The sequence below is a fragment of the Lissotriton vulgaris genome, chromosome 9 (genome assembly GCF_964263255.1).
Source record: "Lissotriton vulgaris chromosome 9, aLisVul1.2, whole genome shotgun sequence".
In the NCBI taxonomy this organism is placed as follows: Eukaryota; Metazoa; Chordata; class Amphibia; order Caudata; family Salamandridae; genus Lissotriton; species Lissotriton vulgaris.
Genome location: NC_141697.1, coordinates 422,482,655 through 422,506,031, shown reverse-complemented (window position 1 = coordinate 422,506,031; position 23,377 = coordinate 422,482,655). Strand labels below are relative to the sequence as shown.

General features: G+C 42.2%; 1 protein-coding gene across 1 annotated transcript in view; it reads left to right on the top strand.

The window, feature by feature from the left end:
• The window catches only part of CDC42BPB (CDC42 binding protein kinase beta), a 900,025-nt gene that overhangs the window by 532,117 nt on the left and 344,531 nt on the right, over window positions 1–23,377 (top strand). Inside the window, exons 20-21 of the mRNA XM_086937841.1 lie at window positions 731–825; window positions 911–990. Of these exons, the coding sequence (XP_086793967.1) occupies window positions 731–825; window positions 911–990 (175 nt within the window). The remainder of the gene's footprint in view (window positions 1–730; window positions 826–910; window positions 991–23,377) is intronic.

Sequence of the window (23,377 nt, the reverse complement as noted above, 5' to 3'; positions counted from 1 at the left end):
GCTTTAGGTTCCACTGATAGAGACTTCTAACCTGAAGCTCTGCTATTGGCTGGCATCTTGAATGAGCTACATTTTGTGCAGTTGCAGATTCTAGGACCTGGGTTATTAGGCACAATAGTGCTCATTTCATTCCTCTTTGGTTTTCTGGAAGGCCTGTCTCAACTAAGGACCCCCTGGCGCAGCAACATGTAGGAGGCCCAAGGCACCAACATGTTGTGTATAGCAGGTGAAAAGCAGGCCTAAACACAGGTGCATGTGATGTTTAATGTGGACCATATGTTCTTTATTCTCCTATTTGTATTGCTGTTTGAGTAGTCCTATCCTTGGACCCCTCTAACATTTCCTGAATATGGCCTGTCTTTGAGCTAAACTACTAAAGGTAAAACAAGAATCCCTGTAACAAATTGCAAGTGTGTTCTGAATGTTCTCCCAAGTCAGATTGTTTAAATACAGGACATATACAACATGTTTGTGCCCACTCCACCTCAAAACTTTACATGGTCAACTATCACTTTTCTTCTGTCTGCATAGAGTAAGGATAGTTAAACGACTGAGTGATTTTGTTGGAAGGCCACAATAGAATCACTTTTTTTCTGTCCATGTGCAAATTTTTATGAAGACAAAAAGCTTAACACATTTAATTATTATTATGAGGAGGAACTATTAAAGCTAAGTAGCACTGAATTCCGTAATGTTCCTGGATCTTCAACATATTGCATTTTTTCAACAGCAAACTTAGGGAGTCTGAGTTTAGAAATCGGGAGTTGCTGGAAGAAATGGAGAGTCTGAAAAAGAAACTTGAAGAAAAGCGCAGACCAGATAGTGGTGAGCCCAAGAAATTAACTTATTTTTAAATGAGATGCTTAGTAGTTTGACATGGATTCATCTAACATTTTATTTTCCTTTTGAGGCGTGAAACTTCCAGATTTTCAGGACTCCATATTTGAGTATTTCAACACTTCTCCACTTCCTCATGACCTGACATTCAGAGTAAGTTTACTTTTCATGTGACTTAACATTATTGCTCCATAAAAACAAAGCTCATCCAGATCACGTACATTGCATTTTGATGCGAATTTTGAGGACAGGACTCTGCATATTTTACATATATTGTACTTGCGCTCAGAAATTGCCATCCTACAACCTAATTAATATATTACTGCCACTGTGAGTTAAAGGTGTTTCATTATATCTTCCTCGGATGCTTTTTGTGATACAATTTCTTTAGAAGATAAAAGGGTCGCAGTTTAATACATTAATATTAAAATAACAGCAGACAACCGGTTAGTGTGAATTTATGAAAAACCAGACTAATATAAGAATACTTTTGTGACTGTATCGATAAGCACTGCATAGTATGGCTTAACTGAGTCTGCTACATTGCTTCCAATGGGATATGAGCCAGGATGCTTTTTTAGTCTTGATATTTTGCTCTTTTCGCTTTTTTTATTTTTAACAGTTTCCCCTGACCTAGGTTTGTAAAACCTGTATTCGTTACACGTTTTGTCTCAAAACAAAATCAAGTTTGTTTTTGGTTCTTAAGTTTTTGAGAATCATATTAAAGATTATCATTTTATATTTTTGTTTCTGTATCAAGGGGTTGGATTAATTTTCATACTGTAAATGAACAAATCTAAAAACCTATCACAAGCTAACATTATTTTACAACTTCTAGTACATTTTTATAACTAAACATGGTGCAGTTTTCGGACTATAAATTCTATAGTGTCAAGTTCATAATTGAAATTCTTCTATGTGTACCAAAGTCTGTAGATTCTGTTGATCCTTTTAGCCACCTGACATTCATGCACCATGCATTCCAGCATTTCTCTTCTACACAATTGAAACACAAAGATTTTGAGTACACCTGTTGTGGGTGGTAGTTAATCTGACACCACTTTTTGCTAAAAATGAAGTTTGCTGCGAATGGACAGAACCTGTACCAAAGGTTAGTCTGAACATCTTTAGTAATTGCAGGTCCATTAGTTGATTAATGCCCTTGAATATATTATTACCACCACAATGTTTTCTGGTTCCTGCAAATGAGCCACATATCTATTCGATAAGGACCAGCTACATAACATCTAACACAATCTCCGTTACCCTACTCCTCAATTTTGTTACTGTACAATAGAGAACATATAGCTGTCCTACTGCTGAACCTTATATTTGGCTGCCACTGCAATAGTCCTGTTTAGTAAGTAAGCAAGTAAACACCACGGGTGAAATATGCAGCTAGCCCACCTTGACTACTTTTGAGTCTACTAGGAATCATCTTCTTAAGGGAAAAGAAGCATAAATAAATGGTAGTATTGGTGAACGTATTAACTCTGATCGTAATCACAATATGAGAAAAGTAGATGTGTTTGTGCAGGTTTTGAAATACTTATTCATTCATTAGAAACTTTATTCGGTTCTTGTCATTAAAACAACCATAAAAGTACAATCAACATGTACAATATAAAACCGTAATCATGGCACAGTAAAAATAGACGTATTAAATTTCAGACATAAATTGATTTCCGGGATCTAAAAACATTTTTTTAAAAAGCAGAAACAGATGCAACAGTTAATATGTAATCTAATTTCTGAATGGCTAAAAAAGCAGGACAGCACTGTTTAACTTCCATGATCTTCAGTATGGGCACAATCAATCTCTTCCTTGGGATAGTGTAAAACTTGCAAAAAAACAAAATATGAATATCTGATTGTTCCGACAAATCATCACATGGGCATTTGTTAAGTTGCCTTGACCAATTGTTCAAATCGGGGAAACTAAGAGCTCTAAATATTTAACCTGAAACGCGTTAATAAACCCTGGTCAATAGTACCAAGGCCCTTCCTAAATCCGTATTGTAGATCACTTATAATTGCGTGTTCATCCGCCCAAGTTTGTAATCTATTTAAAATCGCTCAACCAAAAATCTTAATGGATGAGTCTAACAATGAAATAGGGCGATAGCACGAGCAACTTGTTCTATCGCCCTTCTTAGGTCTCGCCTCTCAATGCGCATGCGCATTGAGCGGAGCGAGACTATAGGGCTTAAACAGACCTTACCTAGACTGGCGATTTGATGCTGTGCCCGTGCGCTTTTAGGTCAATGCGCAAGCGCATTGACCTAAAATGCGCATGCACAGCATCAAATCGCTAGCCATCTGTTGCCCAGCTTGGGGCCGCTCCACCCCCTGCCAGATCAAAGGCTTTCACGGCCGGCCGGCCGTGCTTTCAGTTTCACGGCCGCCATTTAACTTGTTTAACCTGTTAATCCGTGCTTCGCCGCTCCCCTGCTCCCCCCCCCCACACACACACACACACACAATGCTGAGAGATTGCTTTTAATTGTATCATTTCGCCAATGCTTGTTTTTTTAGATGCAGGCGGAGGGGGTTACACTTTTGCCAGCGCTACACTTCACTGTGAGATCGTTACTTGGCGCTTGGCACCTCCTGGCAGCTTCTTGGCACACTAGAAACCACTGAGAGGTTCGCACAAGCTTGGTGCCCCGGCAGCTGTCAGTCTTGTCCACCTGGCGCCCGGACCCGTCTCCCATCAGAGGCACATGTGCCCCCTGGCAACGCCCGACGCCTCTGTGCTGAGAGTTGCCCGGCCTTGATCAGCCCCCACCTGCCCGCTCGTGCTTCCCAGCCTACACGCCCCCCACTCATTTCCGTAACACGTCCTGATCGGTGTTTTACTTTAAGCATCTCTCGTTGACATGGAGGCATCCTGTGCTTGTGCAGACCCGGCCCCGCAGGCTCACGTTAATGAATGGGCATGCTTAGTGACATATGCACATGCATACGTCATCAGGGTGGGCCGCTGTAGTATCATGACGCATCCATGTGTGTGTCAAGAGGCATGTGCAAGTCATAGCTCTTTGTTTTATTTCTTTTTTTTTTAAACATTTCTTCTTGTTTAGACGTAACAGTAGGGGCAAAGAAATGTCAGAGCCAATATACTCGAAAAGTATACATTGGGGGTCAATAGAGACATTTTATAACACGCCTGTCATTGAATACTCACTCTGGTTGCTTGCAGTATTTCTGTAAATGAACATGTTCCAGAGCAATTTAATGGTAACATGTTGGAAACTTGGAAACTAAATGTGCTACGATGCATTTCTCAAAGTAGGCTGTCATCGCTGTAAATAAAAACGAGTTTAACTGGCATAAGCACGCTCTCCCTGGTTAACTGCAGTTTTTGAAATCTTGGCGAGTTTAACTAAAGTTTTCGAAATCTTCGCGACCCACCTCACAGCCAGAAATCATGCAAACTATACTAAGAACACACCCACTCACCCTCACACCCCCTCACCCTCACACCCTCACCCTCACCCTCACACAACCTCACCCTCACACCCCCTCACACCCTCACCCACCCCCTCACACACACTCTTTCCCTCACACACCCTTTCCCTCACACACCCTCACCCCCTCACACCCTGACACCCCCTCACACCCCCTCACCCTCACCATCATACACCCTCACCCCGTCAGGCTCACCCTCACACCCCCTCACCCACTCACCCTCACACCCCCTCACCTTCACAAAACCACCCCCTCACACCCCCTCACCTTCACACGCCCCCACCCCCTCACACCCCCTCACCTTCACACACCCCCACCCCCTCACCCACCCCCACCCTTACACCCCATCACCCTCACCTCACACCCCCTCACCCTCACACCCCCTCACCCTCACACCCCCTCACCCTCACACACACCCTCACACACACCCTCACCCTCACACCCCCTCACCCCCCCTCACACCCCCTCATCCTCACTCCTTCTCACCCTCACACCCCCTCACCCACCCTCACCCTCACCCCCTCACACACCCTCACACCCTCAAACCCCCTCACCCTCACACCCCCTCACCCTCACACAACCTTACCCTCACACCCCCTCATACCCCCTCACCCTCACACCCCCTCACACTCACAACTCCTCACCCTCACACCCCCTCACACCCTCTCGCCCTCACCCTCCCTCACTCACCCTCACACCCCTCACCCTCACAACCCCTCACCCTCACATACCCTCACCCTCACACACCCTCACACACCCTCACACCTTCACCAGCATAGCATAACAATACATAGCATAACAAAACACAGCATAGCATAACAAAAAAAGCATAGGATAGCAAAACATAGCAAAAGCATAACAAAGCATAGGATAGCAAAACAAAACATAGCAAAACAAAGCATAGCAAAACACAACAAAGCATACCATAGCATAACTAAACACAACAAAACATAGCATAGCATAACAAAACATAGCATAACAAAACAACGCATAGCATAATATAACAAAGCAAAACAAAGCATAGTATAACAGAACATAGCATAACAAAACACAACAAAACATAGAAGAACAAAACATAGCATAACATAAAACATAGCATAACATAACAAAACATAGCATAGCATAACAAAACATAGCATAGCAAAACATAGCCTAGCATAACAAAACACACCAAAACATAGCATAGCATAACAAAACACAACACAACATAGCATAGCATAGCATAACAAAACAAAGCTTAGCATTGCATAATAAAACATAGCATGACAAAGCATAGCATAGCATAACAAAACATAGCATAGCAAAACAAACCATAGCATAATAAAACATAACAAAACATAGCATAGCATAACAAAACATAGGATAGCATAACAGAGCATAGCAAAACACAACAAAACATAGCATAGCATAACAATACACAACAAAACATAGCATAGCATAACAAAACAAAGCATAGGATACCAAAACAAAACATAGCATAGTATAACAAAACAGCATAACATAATAAAACATAGCATTAAAAAAATACATAGCATAACAAAACAAAGCAAAACACAACAAAACATAGCATAGCTTTACAAAACACAACAAAACAGCATAGCAAAACAAAACAATAATAGCATAGCAAAACATAGCATAGCATACCAAACACAACAAAACATAGCATAGCATACCATAACAAAACATAGCATAGCAAAACATAGCATAATAAAACACAACAAAACATAGCTTATCATAACAAAACATAGCATAGCATAACAAAGCATAGCATAGCAAAACATAGCATAGCATAGCAAAACATTACATAGCATAACAAAACACAGCATAGCATAACAAATCAAAGCATAGGATAGCAAAACGTAGCATAGCAAAACAAAACATAGGATATCAAAACAAAACATAGCATAGCATACAGCATCACTCACCACCACCACAGCATCACTCAGGGGCACCACAACATCACTATGCTCTACCACAGTATCACTGAACGCCACAGCATCACTCGTTCGCCATCACAACATCACTCTGCGCCACCACAGCATCAATCTGTGCAACCATTCAACAACAACTGGTTCAAATATGTTCTCTCAATGTTTCAAGCTTTATTGCAAATGTAACAGAAATATGTTAATATTTCACTTCTGTTCTTGGATTTTCGTCACAATAAAATACACTGAACATAATCTTCACAAAAGTTATTTACAAAAGTATAAGCTATTGCCATTATAAATTACAATACCTTTTATTTAAGTATTAATTATTTAAAAAAATTAAAAGCCATTGTTATTTGTAATATCAATACATGTAAGTCACGTAAATACAACACATATTGCATTACAAATGGTATAGGTGTCACATTTGCGAAAGTTATAACTATTGGCATTGTAAATGACAAAGCTATTAATTTCGCTATTTTCAAAAACAAAACATGAATAAAAAATGTGCCATTTACAATACCAATAGCTCAAACTTTCCTATTGGTACTTTAATAGACTCAAACCATGATGGAATCAGTCCGTTAAAACAGGATGCGTTAAACAGTTGCCTGAGAATTGGCCCCCATAGGTCCATGTTGCTTTTGTACAGATCAACTGGTACCCCATCGGGGCCTGATGCCTTTCCGCCCTGGCTAGCTTTTATACTTAAAATTACCTCTTCCAAGGAATGCCTAGAGCTATTTTTCTATTAATTACTGAGGACTTCTCAACCGCAGTCAGTTCGGATAATATTTGCTGCAGTTCGCACGGCGCACTGTATAAGTGGCCATTCATCCTCAGAAATCTCTATTTTCTACCCTTGCCTTAGTTTTATTATTAAAAAAATGCAATTACCGCTTTCCAAAAAGCCGTTGTGTCCCTATTCAAAGAGGCATCACACAGCGAATCCCAGGCTTACTTCTTCATATCCTCTTTTCTAGCTTTCAATATCATCTTATAGGTTTTCTGCAACTCCCTAATTAAGGTAGAATCCCGAACAGGAGCTTTCAGAGCATGCTTAAGATTGGAATGGGCCTAAGTACACGCTGTTTCAAACCAACTCCCAGTTTTTCCTTTACGTTTCTTCAGATCTCTCCATAAACAATTTTTAATGTATGTGAGGATTGTTAAAAAAGTTTTTAATAATAGAAAGCTTATCTGAATTGTCATCCAAGCAGGCCTCAATGCTGGTTGAACAATTCTTAAATCACGAAGAAAATCGTCTGGGACCACCTTGCTCCACTTTAAGGAGTAGCCATTTTGTCTGTTCAGAGTGACATCGCAAGTAGCCTGCCTTAACATATTGTCTCTACCAGGATCATGATGTGGATTTAAAATTTTTACAATTGGGGGAAATGATCACTAATTGATATATCTAGCGTATTAAATGTTTTAACCTGTCCTCCATATCTAGCTGACAGCAATATAAAATCGATTGTTGAAGAGGCACCTCTGCCATTAAATGTAGGGAAAAATGGGGTCTCTGGTTGACAAATTCTATTTGCAAAGCCCATGTCACAGGAGAAGATAATTTCGTTCAAGAGGTCCCCGCATGAGGTGTGTTCAAAGTGCATTAAGCTGGTGTCACAGTTCATCATTATACCACATGTCCCTTGTTCTCCTCTTTTACATATTGAACAATTGAAATCCCCTCCCCATATAACGAAGACTTCTTTTGATCTCCTCCCCCATCAAATATTTAATGTCTGTGCCCAATGCTTTCAGCATTTCTTCTATTGCCTCTATGGGAGCATTATTATAAAAATTAACAATTATCAGAGTGCCTTATCAATATGTCAGTCAGTCAGTCAAATTAACTTTATTCGATTTGATTAAAATCATACAAAGTACATAAAAACAAAGTTATTTACAATTAAAAAAGGATTAAACAGTTTCTTTGTGAACAAGTTAATTTGGCATAATGTGGTCATTAAAAATATTTAAAAACAAGTTATGCACACTGGTTTGGCAAGTTCATACATCTTCTAGATCTGGACGCTGCCACTAGGAAATTGGCCATGGCGAAAGTAATACATATATTTCCTTATCAATATGTATCTTAACCATATTATAGTATCTGTTGTTAAACACTATCTCTATTTTCTCACATTTCAACAGGTTCGATACATACGTACACAATCCCCCTTTAGCCCTGCCATATGCAGAGTTTATTGCAGGTGTAAATAGAGTTTTAAAACCGGATAAATTATGTGCCTCCGTCACCCAGATTTCTTGAAGGCTCACTATATCGTAATCATTTACGGTATCAATCCATTTTGTTTTTAGCCCTGCAACATTCCAATACATTATTGACCATCTGCCGATGTTATCTAATGGTTCTACATAAGTAAAGGGACCGCTCCTTTCATTTAGATTTCCACACAATATGTTCCCCACTGTGGCACTTCCCTTAAGAACAGCAGACTCTACAGGGTTGGATTCCCCGGATCTCATACTTAGGACTTCCCTTACACTAATAACTTCTTCATCATGTATTCCCCCAATCACAGGTATCACGTCTGCCAGATGGCATCAAATTATCAATCGTGCCCTCAGTACTGAGTCAGTCCACCCCCTCTAACTCTGAGAGCATATCAAAGTGATTGAACTTGGGGATGTTAAGTCTGGTTCTATGCCCCTCCATCGTACCTTTATGCAAGGTCCCCAATTGGTGTATATTTGGGTGGCGCAGAGAAAGATGGGGGATAAAAGTAACTTAGTTTCCATCTCCTCTCTGATAATACCAATCACAGATATGGCTGACCACCCGTCTATCCCTAAAATTAACGATGATACAGTCCCCCTGTAGATCCTTTACTCTGTGTCCCACCCAGCTTAATCTTCTAACAAATAGGATTTCTCCATGTATGTTTAGCGGGAGTGGTCTGTTCTTATTCAGCCAATATGTTACCTTATTTTTTAATTCAGAATAGGTTTCCGTTTTTTCAATGTTTAACTCAGGGACACCGGATAACACTTCTGTGTATGGAAATGATTCTGGTGGTAGATCAATATGTGGGAATATTCTCTTTGATTTTACAACTGTAATTGGTTCCTTAACTGGATTTACAGATTTATTGACCTGTCCTGCACGATGCGGAACCTTAGCCACCTCGATCACCCCAGCTTGCGTGCCCCCCTCTTCAACCATCGTAGTCCTACTCCCAGAAAGTTTGTCAGCCTGGCCAATTCCATTAGATAGCGGGACAGTTGGGATCACGGAGGGTGAAGATAAAGCGATCATAGTGTCATGATCTCTAATTGGATCTCTAGTTGGAATTTGTCTTGCTATGCTCTGATTATGTATGCTATCTGCTAATTGCCTTAATGTATCAGAGCTAGATGTTGTTACTTGTTCTAAAGTCCCTAATTGTTCACTACTCCATTTTACCCTCTCCAGAAGTGGTGCCATCAAGGATTTCATTAGGTGTTCTACTTTCTCCATAAATCCCTCGATGAATTGTGATGGGAGAGATAGGGACTCTACCAGTCTTACCGCTGTTGCATTTGGTGAGGGAATATTATTCAACACAGGTATTATATTAATTGGTACAGATTGCGCCTCTATAACTACATTCTTAGAAGTTTTAGATGTTTTTACTATTTTTGCTGTTTTAACTGTCTACCCCCTCCGTGTTTCCTTTTTATTGTGGGACCTTGCCCTTGAGCTGTTTTTAACATATTATTTTTGGCTATGGACCATGTAGGAAAACGCGGTGTGGACTCTGTAGATGTAATATCTAAGACAGATTCGGTACTCGAGTCAATAGTACTAACCTCCCTTGTTGCATTTAAATTGGACGACACGTCCAGTGGTTGATCATTACTATTCCCCCCATTAGCGTCAGCATGAGATTTCTTTTCCATGTTTTACTGGAGTAATAGCTGTCGCTATGGGGACCAAGGAGGAGCATTTATTATAAAGAGGTTCCAGTGCCAAGTGACGTACTGTCGTGGCTATTTCGTGTTCCAAAACTGATGTGGCCCTAGTTATAAACTGATCCAATGTCCCAGTGACACTCCCACCTATTGCTACTTTCCTCCCTTTCCCAGCTCGTAACGTCATCTTCCCTAACTGTGTATACTAGAATGTTTAATCTTACACAGTATTAAGCATGTATCCGAGGCAATGACAGATATAATACTTAAACTAAGGTAGGCCAAACTGTCAAAAAGTCTTACGAAAATGTCCGGGACACCGATGTTCGGGGGGTGGCCCAGCCCAGCCTACTCCGGTCTGCGACGGGCGCGGATGGGCCCACCCTTGGCCCGGGCACACCCACGCGTGTCCCGCGCTGCAGGCGGGCTGGGCGTCCTTTGAGGGCCTCCGGCGCCCTCTGCTGACGCGATGACTGGCGCCCAGCAAAGCACTCTGGGGAGTGTAGGCAGGATATTCTCGTCGGCCGTTCCCCTCACGGCGGAATGGAAAACAGAGTTCTTGGCAGACAAAGCAGGAGCCGGTGTGCCGGTAAATGGGTCAGAAAGTAGCCGTTTCCCTCACGGCAGGGCAGACCAAAGTAGCGCGTCCCAGGTTTTGAAATAGTATAAAAAATGTCAAAATATTTATGGACTTTCTTTTGTAACTGTTGGCAGAAATAGTGATTTTTTGGTATGTTTTCAGTAATCTTTTGGCTAACCTCTTCTGATGCACTATTACTGTTACATAGTATATGTTTGAAATACCATGGCATACTTCTTACAAATGTTCAAGTCCATTTGAGGTGACCCTTTAGTACCTGGTGCTTCTTTTTAAACCAGTAGTCTTGTAGTCACAAAAAGATTGTATTAATAAACATTGTTCTTGGATACGTATTTCAATAAATAGGCCTACAATAGTTGTATTTTAACAAACTTGGACTTGTAAATTATTGTAAGCACAGTATTTATATCTCTGCTACATGACATAACACATTTTTGTTTGGTTGCTGAACAATAGCAGGTTGTCAGATTTGTAATTTCTGCTGAATGTTTTGCCTGATAAAGTTCATACGTTTCTTTTTTCATGATCAGTGAATAGCTTATGTTAACAGCTTTTACATCTCAGAAAAAAGTAGCTACTAAGTCTAAAATGTGTTACAATTCTTTATTGTAGCCTAATTTGTTGTGTTCTGATGAGTACTCTTAAAATGAAACTAGCAGCTCTACCAAATTAGGGTAACTGCTTCAATTGCAAGTACTCTAGAATAGACTATTCAAGGTTGTGTAACTATTGTGTGATTATTTAGCAATATTTGCAAATCGTAATGTACATTTGTTTCTTTTCTATACAAGAGCACCTCATGATTTGCAGCACACTGTGGCCAACTTGCCAGAGATGATTACTTTACTGTACTTACATTTTCATTGAGCATCTTCGAGTGTCTGAGCAGATGTGGTTTTAGGTGGTGAAGAAAGGAGTTAACATGCTTGCTTTTTGAATGCCTTGTAAAAGAGTGTGGAGGGTAAACAGGGAAATTAAAATGGATGTATCACTACTTAAATTGAGGACTTGTGAAGTTTCAAACAGTGAAGCTCAGTTTATAACCAAGATTACTAAATCCTGGATAGCATCCATTTATCTTGGGCCTCGAAGACCAGGGTGCTGTCTCTTAGGTTTTTAATGAAGGACTTGGGTACGGGGGGAGACCAGAGGGAAAGGGGCCACCAGTGGTCTCTCCAAGAAGGGGTTTATTTTCCCAAAATAAGAACTTCACTTTAATTCACATAGAGGTGGAAGCAATAGGCATTCATCCATTCTGTGAACGCTAATAGTCATCTTTGGTAATTTGACCAGTCCAGCATTAAGTTATCTGTGAAAGAGCAGACAAGCCAAGTATCATCAGTGTAGGATTTCATTGCAATCCCTGTATATTTGATAACCTGTGCCAATGGTTAGATGTAAACAATGAAGAGATGTGGGGGACACCATCAATTAGGTATGCGACTGAGAGCTGTGGGTGGGTGAAATGATTTGGAAGGGGCGTTCTGATAGAAAGGACGCAGACCAAGACAGTGCCACCCAACCTATACCAATGCTTTGTAAGTGCTGCAAAATAGGAATTTGTGAGAAGCGGTATCAAATGCGGTGCTCAAATACAAAAGGGTCAGGGCTGAAGATCAACCTTTGTCCAAGGCACTGCGGAGTTGCTTGGTGACTGCAAGGAACGCAGATACCATGCTATGCCTTGTCCTGAAACCATTTTGCGAAGTATCCAAGATGTGATTGTCATCCAGGAATTTGGTCAAATCCCATTAACATGTCCCTGTTACCTTTGCAAGGAACAGGAGAAGAGAAATAGGCCAACAAGTTTTAGTTTTGGATGAATCCAAAGGAAGGTTCTTCAAGAGAGGGATAACATTGATGCATTTCCAAGGACGAGACAAGTGCTGATGACAGGGAGAGATTAATTGCTTCTAAGCAAAGTGGAAGTAGATGGTCATGGAATTTGAGGAACAGATCAGGTTTGAGCTGATCTGCAGGAGAGCCAGATTTTACTTGCATACAAAGGGTGAGCAGCTCAAGTAAAAACAGAAAGGGAAACAAATTGAGTACCGGCAAAAGGCTGCTAACAACTGCCAGTGCTGTGGCAACTGGTGTCTCATAAGAACATCCGAGGGGAAGTGCTGATAGAAGTCCTCTATTTTGCCAGTGAAGTATTCTTCTAACTTCTCGCAATGTGTACTAGAGTTCATGATGGTGTCGACAAAGAGTAGGTTTTATAAGGCTATTTGTTAGGTTGAAAATGTCCTTGGCGGGATTCTTATAGTTTTAATTTTGCTAGCAAAATAATCAGCCTTCGCTTTTCGAATCAGCTAACAATAAGATTTAATAGCTGTTATGTGTTGAATGTTTTGCAAAGAATTGTAGGTTTTTCTCCAGGAATGTTCTAGGAATGTGCAGTGCCTTTTGTACAGTAAGACTCAGTAAACCAGGTGGCCTGTTTCTTTTTTTTGACAGTCTGTCTGATAGGAATGAAAGCATCGAAGGCTGAGGTAAACCAAGAAATCAGAGTTTTATTAGCTGCATCTGCGTTCGAGGCAAGCTGAGGCTGGTTAGCCTGAATGAAATCCCCAAATTTCTGGTGGTCAAGTTTATGCTGAGGGCATTACATAATCTGGTCTGAGGTGATTGTCAGCGTTTGATAGGGCAGGCGGAGAGTCAGGGGGATCGTAAATGATTTGCTTCATAGCATAGGAAGAGGGGCTGCGGCCCAGAGGTTAGGAACAAAACTGATCCAAGAGGTGACGAGCAGATGTGTTGCACCAGATACCAATTGAGTTAACTGCAAAGCAGTGAGATCTATAAAATTAGCCATCTCACATTCATGAGTAGCATCCAAGTTAAGATTAAAATCACCCAGAATATTAAATTTCCCTGATTTAATAATCAGTGAGGCGATAAAATTTGTCAGTGCCTCTCTAAAAGCTTTGGAGGGGCTGGGTGAACGATCGATGAGAAGCCCTCAGTGTGAAATTGTAATTCAGGAAAACTTTGAAGAAAGCGCTTTCGCAATCTGGATGGTGCAGTGGTGTAGGCTGCATACATATCGATCTCGATAAATCACGGCAATGCCACCCCCTCTCCTGCTAATCCTGTTAATGTTCTTCATCTGGTAGCGGGAGGGAGCTCGAAGGCAGGTTCTCCTACAAGGTTTCTGTAAGTAACATAACAACAATGGCAGTCTCCTGAAATCAGTCGAAGACCTCGGTATGGTGTTTAAAAGCGAATTAGATGTTCATTGTATTTTGTTTTCTGTAGGCATTCAGGAATTATTTGTTGGAAAATTATGCAAGTACGTCTGGTGTACCTTTGTATGTTGCATGGATGCCTACAATTACAATTGCAGTCCCAAGAAATTAGTAGTGGTATGTCTGCTTACATAGACCCTGTGTTAATAAGACAACTTGATGAAGCAGATCTTTCCATTATCACTAGAGACTGAAAGGTTATCACAACATCCAAATTGTATTGACCTCATCAGTGCTTAATTTGTCAAATAAAAAAAAAATAGTACCAGGGCTCTAGTCAGGAGGGCTCTGCAGCTTATAGCTGTAATGGATGTAAAATCCGTTTTAATTACGACAAGGCATACATGGCTGTGAATACCTAGATTTCAGTTGGATCTGCTGGCACAGATTGTGAACATATCCTGTTTGGGGTCAGTGTTCATCACATTTTGAATTGTTACGCATTTGTCACCTAGAAATAGTTTGATTTGTAGTGTTCACCGTATAATCTAAAGAAATAAAATGGATACAAAAATTAAACAAAAGTGAAAATGGCATTTTGGAGTTAACGAGTCAGTCAGTAGAAATGTCATTCGATCAGTATCAGAAAAGATAATAAAAGTGCATAATACAAGAGTAAACTATAAGTTACTCCCATGGACAACGTACAGTAACAATTCATCATTTCTAAAAAGACTTATTTAAAAAGATACAAAGTTCAGTCTGAGTTTCAATATATATGTACACAGATGCCAGATTAAATATGAACTAAAATACAATATATAATTTAAAAAATGTATAGGGAGTTAAAACAGTAAATACCAGAAAGTTATAATCCCAGAGATTTTCTTTTTTTCATGCAGGCCCTTAGGAATTACCCTACTGAGAAGCAGGCTAGATGGTCAGGGAGTGATTTTAAAAAGAACAGTGCAACCCTACATTGTTTAAAATTATGCCTCTTTAAGACCAGTGCAATATACTCTTTCCTTTCTCTGTGATAGTATCCACAGAAAAATAGTAGATGGGGATCAGTTTGGGCAGAATTCAAATCACAGGAGCATGGTCAATTTTGAATGATTAAACCTTTTTGCTGGGAACCCTAACATCAGTGGTATCAAATTTAAGTGGAACTGCAATAGTATACATTTGTGATGAGGTATTGAGACCTCCTCTAGGTAAAAATATCCTCCTTCTAACATAGATGGACATGTTTGATAAGCAAGGACTCACTTTTTCCCATAATTCTTCTCCCTACATGTGTATTGAGCCTTCAGCATAAATATATCCACCGGCCTTTCTTTACATCCGCCTACAGGCCATTGGGTCCTTAAATAGATCTTTCAGCCCCATCGCTGTCCATTCTAGTTTGACATAGTTTAGCCATCTAATCCTTTTGTAATTGTCTAATCTCAGGCAGTCTCTTATTATGTTTTGGGTTAAAGGCACTGTGTCCCTTCGCCTACTGGTAAGCCACAAAAGGATTGGGGCCAGTCTAAATACATCCATAATGTATGGTAAGCCCAGCTCCAGATGTAATATATAGTTTGAGGTAGACTGCGGAAGAGAAACCAGGGATTAAAAAATAATATTCTCAATGGATTGTAGTAGGTCAACATGAGGCATGCCGCAAACACCCGCCCCATAAGTAGCTGCAGACCTAGTTTTTGCGTAATAGATGTGTTTAATAGCAGCTAAAGGTTTTGCACCCATCCCAGACATAAATGCCTTTAGCGCTGTTAGGCTCCTCTCCATATCCATGGCCCTTCTGTCAGCTAGCCTTGACCAGGTTTGTTTTTTGTCAAAAAGTACCCCAAGGTAGGGAAAAGACTTGACCACCTCATTGTTCCCTATTTCCATATGAAGATGAGGCGTTTTCTCTCGGACGTCACCCCCAGCTATAATTACGAATGATTTTGTGTAGTTAACCTTCAGGTCCATAGAGTCCATGAAGGCAGCATAGGCAGTAATTAGATGTTGCAACCATATCCCTGTTCTATCAAAGGACAGCATCATCTGCATAAGCCAGAATTGGGAGCTGGGTGGAATCAGACACAGGAAGATCAGGGGTTGCGCCCAGGAGGGCATTCTCCACGCCGTTCGTATAGATGGAAAAAAGGAACGCCGCAAGGACACAGCCCTGCCTTAACCCCCTTAAAATCTTGAGTGGGCGAGTACATTTTCCATTTTTCCCATATCTGACCGGAGCAGTCAGTGTATAGTTGCCAGATAAAATCAATTATTCAGTGGCCAGTTCAGACATGGCCATATGCCAATCAGTCTGACCCTGTACCTCATGGGAACAGTCCAGCCCGAACTGCCAAGCCATGTCTTCTCTGGACCGGAAACAAGCATTCTGGGACCGGTTTCGGATTCATAATCCTCATCAGCCAGGCTATCATGAATCCAGTGGTAAAGTGAGCAAGGGACCCATGTCTGGGCATACCCTGCCAACTTAGGGTGAACAAAGCGATACCAAAGGGGATGATGGACGGAGCGTTTCAGCAAATCAAACACTCACCCCCAGTCAACTGATCTGGATTTAATCCATCACCATTTTTTAAGTCAGCCAGGCTATCATGAATCCAGTGGTAGAGTGAGCAAGGGACCCACGTCAAGACTGATTTACATATGGCCATGTCTGAACTGGGGTGGCTTGGTGAGCAAAATAACGATGGATTAAACCCAGATCTGTGACTGGGGGTGAATGTTTTGCCATTGTGCAACATTCCGTCCATCATCTTGTGTGTTTTGCTGTTCACCCTATGTGGAAAGGGTATGCCCAGACATGGGTCCCTTGCTCACTAAGCCACTGGAGTCAAGCTGTCCTGGCTGAAGACGGCTGATAGCCAGAAACCGGTCCTAGGATGCTTGATTCCGGTCCAGGAAAGACATGGCTTGGCAGTTCGGGCTGGACTGTTCCCATGAGGCACAGGGTCAAGACTGATTTGCATATGGCCATGTCTGAACTGGGGTGACTTGGTGAGCAAAATAACGATGGATTAAACCCAGATCTGTGACTGGGGGTGAATGTTTTGCCATTGTGCAACATTCCGTCCATCATCTTGTGTGTTTTGAGAGATCCATAAAGGCAAGATAGATTTTCCCACCCTTGTCCATAATCAGTCAAAAGTTCAGATACTGATCTACGGTACCTTTTTCCCTGTTAAAATCCGTACAGAGACTGGAGTAATATTTCCTTCTCTTCCAGGAGATACTCATCAATAGTCATAAGCACTGAATAGTCCCGCCCACGTTTGGGACCCCGGAGCAATAGCCAATAATATGCATATATCTACATATATATCTACATATATATATATATCATCAGGAGACTTATATTGCCTATATCAAACCGATTATTATGCTGCATTGTGGGATTCGCATTTTCAAAGGCATTTCCAGTGTGTACCCGAATTAACTTTGAGGCGACATTTCTTCAATGATGGAAAGATGTTACCTCATGCACGAAGACCGTTTACCGGTCCTGGGCTTCACGCAGTAGTATCTGCTGATGATATGGCAGTGATCTAGCGTGTGCCCGTGTTAATTTTGATGTGACATTTGTGTAACGTGTTACATTACTATTCAATGCGCTGGAAACATTTACTGGTCCTGGGATCTCAGGCAGCGCTAGCTATTAACAACGACATGGCAGACATCAGTTATCCTTCCTGGACAAGTTCAAATGTCGTGGTGCGGCAGGATAGATACGAGCTCAAACGAGCTATCAGGACAATGGACAGTCACTAAGGAATATTACGAGTATATGCGGCAGCAGTTTTTTGAAAATATTTTGTAATAATTTTATTATGTATTGGCAACACTGGATGTTAGTTTGGCTAATCAGTTTAAGTACTCCCACGTATCCCACTGAGCAGTGTTTTAATTACTGTGCATGCTTCATCATACATTTTGCCTGCTTTTCTAGGTAATTTTGCAATTTTGGTTAATGCATTGTGCACTTTATATTAGTATTTTGCGTTTTACCTACATTTATGTTTATGAAGAGCTTTAGGAAGTGTAAGCATGCTGTATTTAAACTGCAATAGGAATCCATACGCTATAGTATGTTTTTCATGTTTACTAAATGGGCTAGTGGGATGGACTATTTAACTTAAGAGCTATGTAGTGCCAAACTAGATTGACAAAGGCCTCCTGAAGGCTGAAACGTGTCTCTCTCTGTGCTCGTGATTGAGGGCGTCCTGCATTATGAAATAAATGCCGAATCCAAAGCTACTTCTTGTCTGTGCCTGCTTTCCATGGAGTTCCTGTGGTAGTTGGATGTGTTTGCTCATATATATATATGTGATCAAGCCTCGTTTGAGAGGTGAAACGCGTTATGACGGATGGCTGGTGTAATTGAAACATAAATCACCGATGAACTTGCACGTATTCTGGGCTCACTCTCGTTATTCTTTAAGGAACTGGTGATGAATGGCGTTTTCGTTATATATATATATATATAGATATAGATATAGATATACCTGTGTATATATATTTATATATATATATATATATATTATATAAAGTACTCCGTTCCAATGCTCGCCGCTGCCAAGAACGAATGCAGACCCAATGAATTGTGCTTGAAGCTGTTTATTTCGCCCGCACCACCGCCACGACGCGTTTCACCCTGCTCCCTGGGCTTGATCACATGACAGTTTCAGGACATTTTTCAACCAATTATATACACCCTTGTAGTTACGTCTACTCTTTTTTTCCAATGAGGCATGGACATAGAGAAAATACACATTTTTAGAGCGCTCTGCTTTTTTCTCTTGCATTGTTACAACACTTCACTATTAGGTTTGCTTCCAATAACGTGCTTTTTTCAAAGATTTAAATAAATATATAAATACATGATAATAAAATATATAAATAAATGCTAAAATGATTTTAAACCATTTGTATTGCACACAAACCTAAGTATTGGTTTTCCCCATTAAGTACCAGTTAGACCAACCGCAATTATACAATAGCATGTCGAAGACATATACATTGCTATGAAACATTTATTTCCTGAAGTGTAATTAGACCGCCACTGCGCAATCAACTGTAAATCACAGGTTAATCCTAGTTCGCTCAATTAGTGCAATTAATATCGCCCGAGTGGGCTGAATGTCCATCTCCTCTTAAGTGTAACGTAAAAGTGCTTAGTGCAAAATAGTGCTATAAATCCCAGGTTCAACTATCGTTAAAACCTATAGGAAAAAATCATCATAAAAAAACATTTAAGAATGGAAGGTGCAAATTCGTGCTTATGTGTTGAAAAAAAAGGTATTTTACTAAAAAGACATAACATTTATCTTCACTGATGCTAAAAGAATATTAACTGGAATGGCCATTAGTGCATAATCTTAAACCATAAGGGATCATGAATGGTTCTAGGGCATGTTATTCCAAGTTGTCATAGATGGGTATAGAAATCCTCACTAGAATTCATACCCTTCGGAGTCTTACTGTCCATGTTCAGGATATAACAGGTTTCCATACGCCTGAGTTTGGCCTCCCTATTGGCCCCCCTCCTGTCAATGGGGATTGCGTCTACCACCCAATAGCTGAAATCCTCCAGCTTACTGTTATGGCATTCAGAGAAGTGGCGTGCCACCGGGTATGACATATCACCATTAGTTATCGCCCTCATGTGCTGGAGTACTTGTTTGTGGACCTGTAATTTGGTACTTCCCACGTACCGCAGGCCACAAGCGCACTCCAGCACATAGACAGCGAACTCTGTTTTACAATTAAGATGTTGCGATATGGTAATTGGCTTAGGGCAAAAGGGGGTAGTGTAAGAAAAGTGATTTACTCCAAACTTACAGGCTTTGCAAGAAGTGCAGTGATAAAACCCATTCCTAGCCGTGAGCCAGTTGCCAGATAATATCGCCTCTGGACTACTGCTCACAAGCATATTACTCATGGATTGGGATTTTCTGAATGTAATGGTAGGTTTTGCAGCGTCAATCTTTCTGGATTCACTATGCTATGCATTATTCTGCAGTCTTGTGGTTGGGTCCGGAATCGTAGTCTTTTATTTATTTATTTTTTCTCTTAGCCCAGGTGGGCGTCGACGTCCCTCCTTTTGGTGTATTTCCGGTGACGTCGGCATGCTTCCTGCGGAAGCTCCCACTCTTGGGCGCCATCTTCAGATTCTTTTTTCCGCGGTTGGGTCTGGATCGTTCCCGAAAGGGCTCCAGACATTTTTGGAGAAAGAAGAAGGAAAAGAATCAATTTTTGCACGAAAAGATTGGGAGAGACTAGAGGAGACTACACCATCGAAGAAGACAACGAAGGAAGGAAGGAACTTCAAGAACTTCGACGTCCATCGGGGAATGCGCGCTCAGGGGGCTCCCTGAACGCAGGATATGGACAACACTCCCTTCAAATTCTGCCGTAACTTCCACCACTAGTACGCGCAGAAGGACCAGCACCCGGTTTGCAACCTTTGCCTACCGGTCGACCACGAGAGCGAGTATTGCAACGCCTGCTCCGCCTTCACGCCGAAGACTTTGCGAGTTCGAGCGAGACAGAGGGTAGCCAACGCCAGCATGCAGGGCAAGGGCCAGCCACCGTCCCTTCGAAACCTGGGGTTATCAACAGACGAAGGGAACAACAACGCCGCCGAAGACGACGGCTACACGGTCGTAGAGAATGATAATACGAAGACTCCTGGAAACTTTCGACGATCCAGAAGAGGAAGAGGCCTCCTACTAGGACTATGAAGGGGACGACGACCGCAGGACGCTCCTCGGCTCGGCATCCTCGGAAACTCAGGAGATAGATTGGCAGGACGTCGACGCCGCGAGCCCAGAACAAAGCATCGACACGTATCCTTCGAGGCCCTCGCCGCCAGATGACATTAGGGTGTATAATACAGTCATCAGGAATGCAGCTGCAGTTTTCAGGCGGAAACTAGACGAAGAGAAGCAGAAGGCAGACTTCCTTCTAGAGACACTGCTCCCCACACAGACCAGGAGCCAGTACCTGCCCATGCTAGAAAGTGTCATGGCAGAGGGGAAAGAGGCTTTCAAGGAGCCTGCGACCTGCAAATCCATCACTCCTAGGACGGAGAAGAAATATAAACATTCCTCCAAAGACCCACCCTACATCCAGGGCACGGTCTCTGCAGGCTCCATCATCGCAGCCACAGCAAGAAAGAGGGCCAATATACCTACTACTTCAGGACCACCTCCAAACAAAGAAAGCAAGAGGATGGACTTAGTAGGGAGGAGTATTGAACGGAATGGCGCTATGCACTGGCGCATGGCAGATTCCAATGCTCTTCTGAACAGACACCAGTACCAGATCCTGGAGGAACTGGGCCAGCTAATAAAAAACTTGCCTCAAGAGTTCAAGGAGAAAGCTGAAAGCTTGGTAGAAGAGGGGAAGAACGTGGCAAATTCTTGCATCAAAACAGCCCTGGACGGAGCTGACACCTCCAGCAGGCTCATGATGATGGGCGTTACAGAAAGGAGACAAGCCTGGCTAAGAATTTCAGGCTTCAAGCCAGAAGTGCAGCACAGCATCCTTAACACCCCGTTCAATGGAGAAACTTTGTTCGGGGCCCCAGTAGACGAGAAGCTCAGCCAACTAAAGAAGGATAACGAAACGGCAAGGTCCATGGGAGCCTTGCAGTTCAGAGGTACTAAAAGAGGCACCCCATCTCGGAGAGCTAATGGGAGAGGGGGGGAATCAACCAGGAACATCACACCAGGCGTTCCAACAAGCCCACCAGGCAGACAACCAGGCGCAACAGAAACAATCCTGGCAGTACCAGCAGAGAGGCCAGTCCTTTCGCGGGAAAGGGAACGGACGTGGTCAGAACAGGAGAGAGGGCCAGCAACCCCCCTCCAAGTGACTTGCCAAAACACCATGTGCTCACCCAAGCAAGAGCCCCTGGGATTAAGCACAAGAACAACACACAGGGGTCACACGAATTGAAAACCAGAGAACATTTAAGCCCAGTGGGAAGAAGACTAAAGCATTTCCAGGAATGGAAGTCAATAACTTCAGACAAATGGGTTCTCAACATCATACAGTTCGTGTACTGCATAGAGCTGGAAGGGAAACCAACAGCCAAAAAACCAAGAAGAAGACAGCTAGCAAGTACAGAGCTACAGCTGCTGCAAGCAGAAGCAAAAGAGCTCCTGCAAAAACAGGCCATAGAACCGGTGCCTTACAGAGAAAGGAACAGGGGCGTGTACTCAACATACTTCCTGGTACCAAAGGTAGACGAAACAATGAGACCCATCCTGGACCTCAGATTCTTAAACAAATTCATAAAAGCGCAAAAGTTCAAAATGACCTCCCTACAAGAGGTACTTCCTCAATTACAAGGTGGGGACTTCATGGTCACCATAGACCTCAAAGATGCCTACCTGCACATCCCAATGAACAGGGCTCACAAGCATCTGCTCAGATTCACCATAGGAGAAGACCACTACCAGTTCACAACACTGGCATTCGGACTCAAATCAGCACCAAGGGTCTTCACAAAGTGCCTAGCAACGGTCGTGGCACACCTACGAAGGGAGGGAATACACGTGTACTCTTACCTGGACGACTGGCTAATAAAAGCAAGATCATACAGGACGTGCAAGGAGCACGCACAAAGAGTAACAAACATTCTGATGAACCTGGGAATCTCCATCCACTGGGGCAAATCCTCAATGGAGCCAGAACAAATAAAGATCTTTCTGGGAGCACAGATCGAATACTTACAGAGCAAGGTGTTCCCGAGCAACAAGAGATCGCTAGCACTGCTGAAGGAGACACGGCTCTACCAGAAGGGGCAAGCTCGGACATTGAGAACAGCGATCAAAATTATGCGCATGATGGCATCATGCATACACCTAGTGCCAAATGTGCGGCTGCACGTGAGACCCTTACAGGATGGCTACAGGAACATGGGTCACAAGCTACAGGTCGTTGGGAGGATCTAGTGGTTGTAACGCACGCAGTGCAGAAAGAAATGGCATGGTGGAGCATGAGGAACATAACAAGGGGAAAACCTCTAACGCCGCCAACAGTGACAATCACCACAGATGCATCCCTGAAGGGATGAGGAGCTCACATGAAGAAACTCAGAGTGAGGGGCCTGTGGACACCAGTGGATGCGGGCAAACGCATCAATTACCTGGAGTTGAAGACAATCTTCCTCGCTATAAAGGCTTTCCAGACAAAACTGTAGAACCAGAGAGTGTTGATCCAGACAGACAACACAACAGCGATGTTCTACATCAACAAGCAAGGGGGAACACAATCAGCCCCGCTTTCCAAGCTAGTGCAGGAAATATGGGCATGGGCCATCCCTCTCAACATAGACCTGCTAGCCATACATCTACCAGGGAAGGACAACGTAGAGGCAGATTGGCTCAGCAGACAGG